Here is an 11,099-nt window from a genome sequence, read left to right on the forward strand (position 1 = left end):
ACTCTAATGGAGTGAGAAGAATGAGAAAACGTTTATGCAAAATATCAACTCAATCGATTTCTGATAACTGAGCTGCAGCATACCATTTTAAACCTAGAACAAAGTAGTAAAATCCAGAGTGTACTTCCTATATCAGTTCATGTGTTTAATAATGTTCTTTCCTTCTCCTGTCGCTGATTTGCGTTCTTACAAAACAGTTAAAACTGGAGAAAAAGTAAAGCACCAAAGAAATCCTCATGCAATTTTACATGACCAGTAAACTTCTATTAGGTAATCTTGTTTAAAAAAAAAAAAAAAAAATGCACAAATCAAAAGGAATGCAAATAACTTCAGCAGCTTTTGAATTAAAAACCTGGTAGGTGTGGAACAATGAAGAGGCTGTGAAGCACTTGGAAAACCTGCGATTGTCTCCTCTGGAACCTTGAAGGAGTTTTAAAGAAACCTGGAGGCATTCCAAATGTTCCATTTCTCTTCATCTTGTTTTGTTCCACCTGTTTTCTCTTGCCGTGGAAGCCCCACGAACTTTGATTTAAAATGAGGTACAGGAGTTTAAGAGCAGTCCTGATCTGACACTACCCATAATGGTCCCCTCCCCGTTCTCCTCTGCTTCTCCCTCCATCCCTCTGAGAGTGAAGTACATGGTGAACCTTTCAGGTGGAGGACTAGCGCTTTGCTTTGGCTTCTTCCGCTTCTTTCTCTGATGAAAAATGACAAAAAAGAAAACAGTGCAAAGCTTTGAATTTCAAAGTGCTAAACATTTCCATAAAACCCATCCAAACAATCTGAGTCATAAAGTCTCCTGCTGGTTATTGTAATTATGAGAACGGCACACTAAAGCAGCAAGCCTTGCAAACATCTGACATCCTGGCGCTTCCTTAGAAGTTCCTGCCCTGCCTCATTTCAGAAAAATGCATTTGTATTCTCTGGCAGTACAACACTTTGTCTACACAGAAAGTTTTTTTTCTTCCCCCCCTGTACAAACAAATCTCATATCCTCTTACAGCCCCAAGCCAGAGAGGGTATGTTGAATTATGTTCTGGAGCTTTTGTGTTGCAACTCAACTCACTGAGGATGCAAAGTGCTCCATTACTCACAATATAAAAGCCACAGAAACAAGTATGATGCAGTCACTCTGCTCCAGATAGATAGATTGTTGTTATCTACAAACTTTTAGAGATGTTACAGAGATGTAGTTTGAAATAAATCTTGGATAAATCTGTGGTTCTGTGCACTCATGCACATTTTCAGAAATGACATATTGCACAATTTTCACTATTCTCACCTTTCCTGAGTTCGTCTCGCTTCTTGGCAGCCTCCTCCCTCTGTTTCTTGATGATAGCCAGTCTGGCGAGATCAGCCCTGGCCTGCTCAGTCTTACCCTCAAGATGAAGTTTCATGTAGCGCTCTTTTGATTTCTGCTTTTCTATCTCTTCCCTGAAAAAGATACATTAAGATAGTAATATTTAGTCCCCTTGAAAAGGTATGAAGCACAAACCAAAACATATTTTGTTTGACACCCACCTCTCCCTGCGAGAAAGCTCTCTGGGAGCGCTGACGTCTACTTCAGCTACCTTTTTGCTCTTCTGAGCGACACGATTGGGATTCTCAATCTCAATAAGCCCCTCCACTCCACTCCTCTTTCTAACCTACATAAAGAAAGAAAAACCTTTGTAACACCAATCACTATGACAGGGCTTGCATCAAATTCTCTACACAAACTACCTTTAAGAACCGTGTACTGCTGTAGTTGTAATGAATCATTTGGGTGTAGTTGTTTTCCTATAAAGACATTTCTTCATCCATCATGTTATTTATGGTGTGGTGCCAAATGTATACAACATATCTGTGTGTGACTGTTGGTCAGTTCAGTTGGTCTGTGCCCTGTTGAAACACGCTCAGACTAAGGAAAAGGAATATTTGTCTAAACCAGAGGTGGGCAATCTCAGTCCACGAGGGCCGGTGTCCCTGCAGGTTTTAGATGCGTCCTCGAACCAACACAGCTGATTTAAATGGCTAAATTAGCTCCTCCACATGTGAAGTTCTCCAGAGACCTGGTAACGAACTAATCATGTGATTCAGGTGTGTTGACCCAAGGTGAGATCTAAACCCTGCAGGGACACCGGCCCTCGTGGACTGAGATTGCCCACCCCTGGTCTAAACGGTGCTGTTGACAGTAAGCATTCAGTGAAAAACAAAAAAAAGATGCATTTTCAGGTTCTCACACAAACACACACATATTCACCCATTGACAAATTAATAACACATTCACCTCAGACTCGTCGTCGCTGCTGCTCTCCTCCTCAGACTCTGAAGAGCCCTCTTTCTCTGCACCACCATTTTCTTCCTGTTAAAATACACATACAGTCATACTTAATGTCTTTTAAGGTAATCAAATATTTGTTATAAAAAACACAAACAAACAAAAAAAACCCCAACAATTTTCACTCACCATCTCTCGCTGGGCTCTCATCTGACGATCAATCTCTTCAGGGTTGCTGAACTGCTTCCCGCGGCCCTTGTGGCCCTTTTTCCCTGCAAGACAAATTTTAAGCTATCAGCAGCAAAAAGACTGCATCTATTAGCAACATATGTATACTCTCCTCCATTAAACAAGCCGTTTGAATAAGCGACAAAAGCGTGCTCCCACTGAAACCGCTGCATTCAGAGGAACAGAACATTCTGAGAACACAATCAGCTATTTGGGGCGGGGGTGATAACTTATAAGTAACCTGCAAAGTTAATCACTGGGTAGACACAACTATGAAAATACTGGTGCTCTCTCACCATGTAGCCCTATATTTGACAAGTGCCCAGAGCCATCTTTGGCTGATGACACAATTCACAACGTGACTTCAGAAATCCACACAGCCTGCTGCGTGAAGAGAAAATACCGTGAGCGCCGATGAGTCACACTGACGTTTATAGAGGGCCAACTCCCCTCACCAGCAAATCTAACAGCCGACGACTTAAAAGGATGTACCGACAAAGAAAAAAAAAAAAACCCGAATAGTTTGACCATATATTTTTGATTGTAAACTGGTACGAAGACAACCTCCAAATAGAAAGTTCAATAACTGATTATGTATGTAAACTGACCCGGATGCTTTCTTCTCTGCGCATGGTATTAGCGGTTGAAAGCAAGCAACCAAAAAACAAAACAAAACAAAAAGACTATTGAGGTTTAAGTTAACACCAAGTCGTCATCTGAGCTCACGTGAGAACAAATAAATAATTGGATATCGGTACGTCTCTGGTGCCTTTAATAAACCGTTCTTACCGGCAAATTACATTATGCTAACTATGTAGCATGCTAAACATGCTAAGCATGTGTGAATTCAAAGGGCTAATGATCCGCTAGCTAAAATGTAATCGCAAAAACAGGCACATTATGTGAATTTTCGTTTTAATACTTACCACCACGAGGCATTGTTATAGGTGAGTTCTATAAAAGTCCACCACAACGTCAAAGAATAATACAACAGTTCACTCGAAACGCCGGTGATTTAAAGTGCTAGATGAAAAGAATAAAAAGTACTTCGTCTCTCCCGCTATTGGCAGACGCCTCTTTCGCTCGCGGAGACGTACGCCTGCGCACTTGGGACTATAAGCTGCACTGCGCATTTGATTGAAAGGTGCATTGACCAATTGGATAAAGAGACTTAAATCATTCATAAAAGTGGCATGTAACGCTTATCTGTTTAATAATATAATAATGCATAAATAAATAAAATCATAATCATATATTTGATTATTTGAATTTTATACAGTGCTCAATAAACACCTATGACTGACTGAACAACATAACATAATTCACGTATAAATCAGGCTTTATTGGTCGGTTGGGAAGGAGATGCTGACATTCAACATACAGATACAGCCTCAGAGTTTGTGCAGGTTTATGCACTATTAAAACTAATAAAAGAATTAAATCTAACACCTCCGGTTTCCCTTTTCCTTTCACGGGTTTGAGCCTGTTTCAAAAGCATGTTTTTATTCTGTTTGTTAGCTAAATAAAAAAAATAAAAAAAAACAATGTACAAAAAATGAAGCTCTGTATGCTATGTATTAAAAATACTTATAAATAATTCTGACCACCCAAAAGTTGCTCAGTAAGTATATGGAAGGCATACTGTATATGAGGGTTTTGCTCTATTTGGAAGTGGAGCTGAATGAAAAGCTGTAATAGTGAATGAAGCCTTACTTTTCTCAATTTTTTCTTTCTATTGTGTTACTGTATATTTTTAGAGCTGCTCTGAATCCAACAATTCACAAATGTTATTTTCTAAAAACCGAAAGTCAAACAAAAAGAAATGCCTTTTGTCAATGGAGTTTACTTTTAATCCAAAGAGAAAATAGAAAAAAATTATATTAAAAAGCAGGTTTTATATCACATACAGATGTACAAAGTGTAGAAAATTGGCTGTGTATTGAACAAAGAAGGTTTTTAAGGTGAAATAATTCAACAAATTAAAAACAGAAAACATACAGTAAGTGGAAAATAAAGAGTAAAATGTAACACACAAGAATCCTCATTGTGAGGAAAATGGATTATATTATTACTTTTGTCCTGTTATCTATCGATACAAAAATATTTACTTGGAAGAAAACGCTTTATTCAATGGAGGCACTAGATCAGATCTGTCATTTTTTCCTTCGATGTTGAGTCTTGACATCTTCCACTTCTTTCTCCATCAGGTGATACTCTACGGTAGTCTCCGTTAACTTGAAGGAAAAGATTAAAGATCACTATTTTACTCATTCTGCGACAAACCGGGTTATCATCATCATTATCATCATCACCTTTATTTATAAAGCACTTTAAAAAAACCACAGCTGAAACAAAGTGCTCTACATAGGAACTATATAATAAAAGTTCATAAGATATAAATAAAAGCCAAATAAAAGAAAAAGTAAGGGTTATATAATTGAATGAACTGGTAATTACATTTATAACTTAAATATAATATGCAGCCTGTAAAAAAAGCAGTTTTATGCAGTTATAACATCTTTACAGAGGAGGCAAAAAAAACTTTCCTACCTCAGAGCCTAATATTGCATCCATAATATTACTCACAATGTAATGACAATTGATCTTACCATATCCAGGAGAAGTTCAATCTTTAGTTTTAATACGTTATTCTCTTCCTCCAGCTGGATATTTTTTTTCTTAAGCCGCTGAACTTCCCTACTAGACACATTTCCACCAGATTCTGGTTTCACAAAGGAGAAAAAAAACAGAGTTTATGCTGTGTTGGCCACAAGGAACCAGACGTTGATAATCACACATATACACACACACACACACACACACACACACACACACACACACACACACACACACACACAAAGAGAGAGAGAACTAAAAGAAAACCCATTACCTGTAATCCACTGTCCCTCTTCAAATTTCAAGACCTGACCTCCAATGTTCATCACAGGAGGGCCATACTCAAGGCCCAGCTCTATTTCTCGAGTTGAACGATCCAACTAAAAAAAAGATAAAAAGGTATAAATAACGGTTAATGCTATCTCTCAGGATGTTATGCAGATTAACTCTCCCCCCCCCCCCAAACGTGCTGTACAACTAGTGTTTCCATTGTGTGAATGATGCTAAAATTCATTAGCTCACCGTGTGGAGGCTGGACAAGGAGGCAGATTTACGTGGAGGAACCTTTTTAGGACTAAATGGGTTTCCAAACAGAGGCATCCTCAGAGATTTTTTAAGGTCCTAGATCAGAGACGGCACCCGAAAGAGAATTACTATTTTTAAGATAACGCTAGCTTCACCTAGCTTCTCACTGTGTTTACCGTCGTTAGCGGTGCACGACCACATTAATGCTAGGTGGCTAGCTGCGTGAATTACTTATATCTCACAATTTAATGAAATTATCCCCTGCCTCTCAGAGTATTTAGGTAATGCTGTTTCAATTTAAATATACAGCTAACATATTTACCTCCATACAGGGTATTTATTTAAGTTGGCCTGTATCCGTTTCTTGCAGAACATGCTTGCCACTGCGCAAGTGCGAATTTTCCATTTGTCCAAAGTGGGCAATCCTGAAACATTCCACGACTTTCGCACAAACTATTCGGGAAAAAATGTCCACCATAATACCCTTAAAGAAACTAAAATTTAATCCATCGTCTTACAGCTTTTTTTTTTTTGGGGGGGGGGGGTATCGTGTTCACATTTTAATACCTACTAGTTAGAATTTCATAAGATCTTCCTGTTTCTGAATGATAATGGAACGACCCGTGGAACGGAACGTCACCATGGTGATCTTTTACCGTCTTTGGGGTACGACGCTTTAATATTTTATTCGGATGAGCTCATATAATTAAAAAAAACAACTCCATACATTAAATTGACTATTATGAACAGCACAATGCAGATAATGATAATGTACAAAAAGTAAAGATAATACAAACACTATTTCAGTAGGTTACGGCTGTACTTAAAATACACTGGCCCCGCCTCACTTTGTACACGGCCCCAGTGGCCTAATGGATAAGGCACTGGCCTCCTAAGCCAGGGATTGTGGGTTCGAGTCCCATCTGGGGTGTTCTTCTTTTCGCTATCGTAACAAGCACCTTAGACACAGTTTAAGTGCTTCGTTGTCTGTAGAAGAAAATCTTCACATATAAATCCTAATACGTTTGAAGAATATGTGTGTCTAACTAGGCGAGAGGCAGGCAGAACACAGACTTCCACGGCTGACATGGAAAACCGCAAAATGGCACTCTGCGTACTGCTGAGCACTTTAGCTGTATCCACAAAATCCACGGATGTATTCAGAAGAGTGAACGTCAAGCTCCAAACTTACCGTGAGTAACCTTACTGTGGCGTGTCTGTACACGGCGGGAACCAATTTTATATCCCTATAACTCCGCTAAACACAAAATAAATATCTTTACCGCTATAAAAGAAGGCGTACGGTTATATCGTACATAGTTTTTCTTTAATGGACAGTTACTTTGTTCTCTCCCGGCTAAATTTAACAGTTTTAAAATGTAACACTATTTGAACATGTAACTCGAAATACCATAGCCATTTAAATGCATTTAAACACGTTTTCTTTTTTAAAATGTTTTTGTAACACTTATGTTAACAAATGTAAGTTGAAAAAAAATGCTTGTATATTCAATCAAGGACACGAACACAACATTGTGTTAGTGTTCTTATAATATTAATATGCAATTAATATTAATTTGACAGAAAATAGCGACACATGAGAAAGCTGTTGTAATTATTCTATCGGTGTCATGACATTATCTTACATAATGTGTGTTATCTAACCTCAAGCATGTAACCCATCCTTCTACAATGGTAGAGCTCCAAGAGGCCACTGTGCACTGGGATGCTGCCCAGAAAAGTGTGATCCTGAAGGAGGGGTTGATGGAGACGGAGGGGGAAGCCTATGGGTACTTCAATGACACTCTGCTCCTCTCAGGATGGGGCATCCTGGAGATCAATGCAGGCTATGGAGGAATCACTCAGGAAGATGAGACCATTTTCTTCATGGCTGGCTACCTGGAAGGTTACCTCACTGCTGGGTGAGCAGCACAGGCTAAGTGCAAGCATGAAAATACACTAAGCACCATAAATGCAATTTTCAAGTGAGCCAATCATGTGGCAGCAATGCAGTCCGACACCTAATGCAGATACAGGTCAACTTCAGTTAATATATCGTTACACTTTGATTACATTTCTTATTAGATGTAGCTGCTAGCTCTAGTTGTAACATGTGGACTGCTTTTATGTGGGCTAATCCCTCACTGCTTATTCTCCTTCCATTGCAGACAGATGTTCAGTCATTACTCCAACATGTACCCTCAGCTGATCAAGGATGAAAAGGTTCTGGAGCCCTTGAAAAACTTTTTGAGGTACAGTGTTAAATTATATAAAATCAAAGCCATGGATTAAGCTAAGAGTAATTCCATGTCTAATACTAGATTTATAAGCGTTTCTCTTTGCTTTCCATTGCCTTCAAGATGCTTTTTCAGAGGCTTGATTAACCAGTATTGTGCACAGAGTGTATATAAAAGATGGGTGTAGCCCTTCTCTGCTTTTAATAGCCTGCAGGAGGTGACTCTCCTGTTGGCACAAAGACTGTGTAGAAGTCTTGGGAAATTATCTTAATGCTCACTTAATCTGTGACCTCAGGAAACACTAAGTTTATGGGCTCAGTCTTAAGTCTTACTTGATAAATTCTGGTGATGTGGTCGTTGTTATGAAAGTCAAATACTTTCTCATTCACAGCTGTGTAAATAGAAAGCATGCAGTGGTATGCGTCAGTTCTCTGTCATATTCACACCTTACCCGCCACACCTGGGTTCAAGACAGTAAAACACCAAAGATCGCAAAGCTTAGCTGAAAACTTTACAAGACTCTTTTAGGCAGCGGACGTCTACATCCATCTTTTATATACATTCTATGATAGTGCCTCATAACTGTCAACTGTCTATACAGAATTTACAAATTATATTTATGCACCTATTGATTGTTAGAGTGATGTAAAACTGCACCATCAAGAGACAAACGTTGATTCTAAAATTTGAATAAACCCCAGCAAACAAGACCAGTGGGCCAGAGAGCAGGTGAAGCTCAGGAGAAACAGTGACCCCTTGTGGAGGCATATGGGACTGATCCTGGCTCAGCTGGATGGACTCCACGCAGGAGCTGCACTGTGGGCCAAAAGCAAACACAGGGAGGTGTGTATGTGTGTGTTTGTGGTTGTGAGAGAGTTGTCACAGTCATTTCATGGATCTCTTGCCACTTGCTCTTTCCCTCCTGCGCAGCCTCTATCAGCGTTCACGGTCCAGTTTCTAAATGGTGTCGGTGACCTCTTGGATCTTGTCCCAGCTTTGACACCTCGCTCCAACTCCTCCGCAGGGTCCGGCGCTTTCAGGATGCCTGGAATGGGCCACTGCACAGCTCTCATAAAGGTTAGGCCAAGCTCATTTGGCTCATGTGAGGGAGCCCTTGGGAAAACCTCAACACAAACCTAACTGCTTTTATTGGCCTCTGTGAGCAGGATTTTCTTCTTTTAGATGAGTGTAAAAGGCCATTGCAAGGGGCTTATTTCCTCTTTCACGTACAACAATCTATGGAACAAAGTTCAAATGGATGTGTGCTACTGGATTTTTTAAGACCCCTTTAATGTATCTTAATAAAGTTGCATCCACGTTAAACTCTTTCTTTTATGATTCACTGATTGTATCTTGTTTCTTTTAAAAATATAGATGTTTCTCTCTCTCTCTCTTCTCTGTATCTCAGGTTCTTCCAGGCTTTGAGAACCTGCTAGTCGGCCACTCTAGCTGGTATACTTATGCAGCCACCATGCGTATCTATAAACACTGGGACTTCAAGGTGTCTGACACACACGTAGCCACTGGAAAGATGTCGTTCAGCAGCTACCCTGGTACACACACTCCTACTATATCACATACAGTATAAGAGCCGCACAACCGCACACTTATATGCATAAATATACTCAAATAATCAATGTGTCTCGAGAAAAAAAGATCGATTTGCAGAAGAAGAGGGTTTTTCAAAGAACAGACCTCACTTCTTTCTTGCAAAAGCTCCGAGGGGAGGTGAACTTCTTATCCTTAATCCACAAGGGAAAATATGAACACTGACATCTAGGAATTAACCCAAATCCCCAATGAACATTTCCTACTCGACACAATTCTCCTGCAAAGCATGCAGCTTAGGCAGTAATGAGAAAACACTGAATCCCGCGTGTGTTTATGCACATGCTCGAACGGAGCTATACTCCCCTCGCTGTAGAGTTAGAGGAGACTGAGAAATTTTGTGGCCAAAGATTTGTCAAGTGGACCAGGCCATAAAAAAATCCTCTTGTGGACTACAGTCCTATCAGGACACAAGTGGTTTTAAAGCACTATATTTAGAGAGCAGCAGGCCGAGGATATCACCTCACTATATTGAAACAAAGAGATGAAATACAATGGGGTCAGCAGAGGTGATGTGTGCCCTCTGCGGCCTTCCTAAGCTGCTTCCCCTCTAACAGTACTGAGGATTTATCATGCACTGCAGGTCGGCACCATGAGAACAAGAAGAGATGCTGGGCAGTCTCAGTGGTGGAAATATTCAAAGACATCTGGCTTCTATTGTTAATAATATTAATATTGTACTTCTAGTGCAGGAGTTGGATGTGTTTTTTCAGAGGAGCTTATTATTTTTCCTTTTCATGTATAGAATACTAAGTAGTATAGAGTAATTCTACCTGGTGTAACTACATAAAAGTAGTATGGCAAGTTGAAACTTGAAATAATTATAATACACGCAATCGGAAAAGGAATGCTGATAACACATCTGGTACTTGCGATTCATGAGCGTGATAGTCATATCTTTAACAAAAGTTATGAAGTCACATGAAAATAAAGTTTTCACAGCATGAAAAGCACCTTTAACAGCAATAACTTGAAATAATTGTTTTCTTTATGACTTTAAAAGACTCTCACGTCGCTGTGAAGGAACTTCAATCTACTGTTCTTTACAAGGTTCTTCAGTGTATTGAGGTTTGGGGGCGTTCTCCTGAGGTACAGCCACAGCTTTCAGTCAGGATGAGGTCTGAACTTTGACTGGGTCTATGAACTTTCATTCTTTTCTTTTTTTAGCCATTCTGTTGTAGATTTGTTGCTGTGCATGGGATTGTTGACATGTTGCATGAACACATTTGAGCCAAACTTTAGCTATCGGACAGATGTCGTCACGTTTGACTCTAGAACACTTTGGCACACAGAGGAGTTCTTGCTTGACTCGGTGAGCACAAAGGTCTCAGGTCATCACCCCTCCACCGCAGTGTTGACAGTTGGTATGAGGTGTTTGTGCTGATATGCTGTGTTTGGTTTTCAGCAAATGTAGCGCTGCACACTACGGTCTTGTGGTCTTCTTGGTCCAGAGGTTTTGTGACTTATTTAGCAGAGGTGTGGACTCGAGTCACATGACTTGGACTCGAGTCAGACTCAAGTCATTAATTTTATGACTTTAGACTTGACTTGAAAAAATGTTCTAAGACTTGTGACTTGACTTGGACTTTTACACCAATGACCTGGGACTTGAATTGGACTTGAAC

At 39.8% G+C, this 11,099-nt stretch overlaps 3 protein-coding genes and 1 non-coding gene across 6 annotated transcripts in view; 2 read left to right on the forward strand and 2 right to left on the reverse strand.

Moving 5' to 3' along the window:
- Positions 1-279: 279 nt before the first annotated feature.
- pdap1a (pdgfa associated protein 1a) lies at positions 280-3,551 on the reverse strand. The gene is made up of 6 exons (XM_005934402.3): positions 3,415-3,551; positions 2,450-2,532; positions 2,270-2,344; positions 1,522-1,646; positions 1,283-1,434; positions 280-697 (listed from the first exon to the last, which is right to left on the reverse strand). The coding sequence occupies exons 1-6, from the start codon at positions 3,425-3,427 to the stop codon at positions 663-665; spliced, it is 483 nt and encodes a 160-aa protein (XP_005934464.1). The 5' UTR covers positions 3,428-3,551; the 3' UTR covers positions 280-662.
- Positions 2,449-6,052, reverse strand: cby1 (chibby homolog 1 (Drosophila)). 2 transcript variants are annotated; one of them, XR_006054982.1, is made up of 6 exons: positions 5,952-6,052; positions 5,627-5,725; positions 5,379-5,484; positions 5,098-5,210; positions 3,415-4,722; positions 2,449-2,532 (listed from the first exon to the last, which is right to left on the reverse strand). XR_006054982.1 is itself a non-coding variant. In XM_005934406.2 (5 exons), the coding sequence occupies exons 1-5, from the start codon at positions 5,955-5,957 to the stop codon at positions 4,642-4,644; spliced, it is 405 nt and encodes a 134-aa protein (XP_005934468.1). In that variant the 5' UTR covers positions 5,958-6,052; the 3' UTR covers positions 3,414-4,641. The 2 variants fall into 2 exon arrangements, 1 of the variants encoding a protein (XP_005934468.1); XM_005934406.2 differs by lacking the exon at positions 2,449-2,532 and having other exon boundaries at positions 3,414-4,722.
- A 158-nt stretch (positions 6,053-6,210) lies between these two features.
- Positions 6,211-11,099, forward strand: part of LOC102310784 (phospholipase B-like 1) — a 20,492-nt gene continuing 15,603 nt past the window's right edge. The window contains exons 1-6 of one of the 2 annotated variants that reach the window (XM_042225716.1): positions 6,211-6,822; positions 7,329-7,551; positions 7,798-7,881; positions 8,568-8,709; positions 8,797-8,943; positions 9,275-9,419. In XM_042225716.1, the coding sequence (XP_042081650.1) occupies positions 6,717-6,822; positions 7,329-7,551; positions 7,798-7,881; positions 8,568-8,709; positions 8,797-8,943; positions 9,275-9,419 (847 nt within the window). In that variant the 5' untranslated portion in view covers positions 6,211-6,716. The remainder of the gene's footprint in view (positions 6,823-7,328; positions 7,552-7,797; positions 7,882-8,567; positions 8,710-8,796; positions 8,944-9,274; positions 9,420-11,099) is intronic. The other variant, XM_042225717.1, reaches the window with a different exon arrangement.
- trnar-ccu lies at positions 6,488-6,560 on the forward strand. Its single transcript has one exon. It is a non-coding gene; the product is annotated as a tRNA-Arg (tRNA).

This window comes from Haplochromis burtoni, unplaced genomic scaffold, assembly GCF_018398535.1.
Source record: "Haplochromis burtoni strain Fernald_Lab_line unplaced genomic scaffold, NCSU_Asbu1 Contig_180, whole genome shotgun sequence".
Lineage (NCBI taxonomy): Eukaryota > Metazoa > Chordata > Actinopteri > Cichliformes > Cichlidae > Haplochromis > Haplochromis burtoni.

What these genes read in the sequence shown, in the direction of transcription:
- pdap1a (XM_005934402.3), bottom strand. An exon ending in GAGCTTTCTCGCAGGGAGAG is followed by an intron (nt 1,435 to 1,521) that starts GTGGGTGTCAAA and finishes TATCTTTTTCAG; the next exon opens with GGAAGAGATAGAAAAGCAGA. An exon ending in GCGAGACGAACTCAGGAAAG is followed by an intron (nt 698 to 1,282) that starts GTGAGAATAGTG and finishes ATTTTTCATCAG; the next exon opens with AGAAAGAAGCGGAAGAAGCC.
- cby1 (XM_005934406.2), bottom strand. An exon ending in AGAGGGACAGTGGATTACAG is followed by an intron (nt 5,211 to 5,378) that starts GTAATGGGTTTT and finishes TTGTGAAACCAG; the next exon opens with AATCTGGTGGAAATGTGTCT. An exon ending in TTGAACTTCTCCTGGATATG is followed by an intron (nt 4,723 to 5,097) that starts GTAAGATCAATT and finishes TTTTCCTTCAAG; the next exon opens with TTAACGGAGACTACCGTAGA.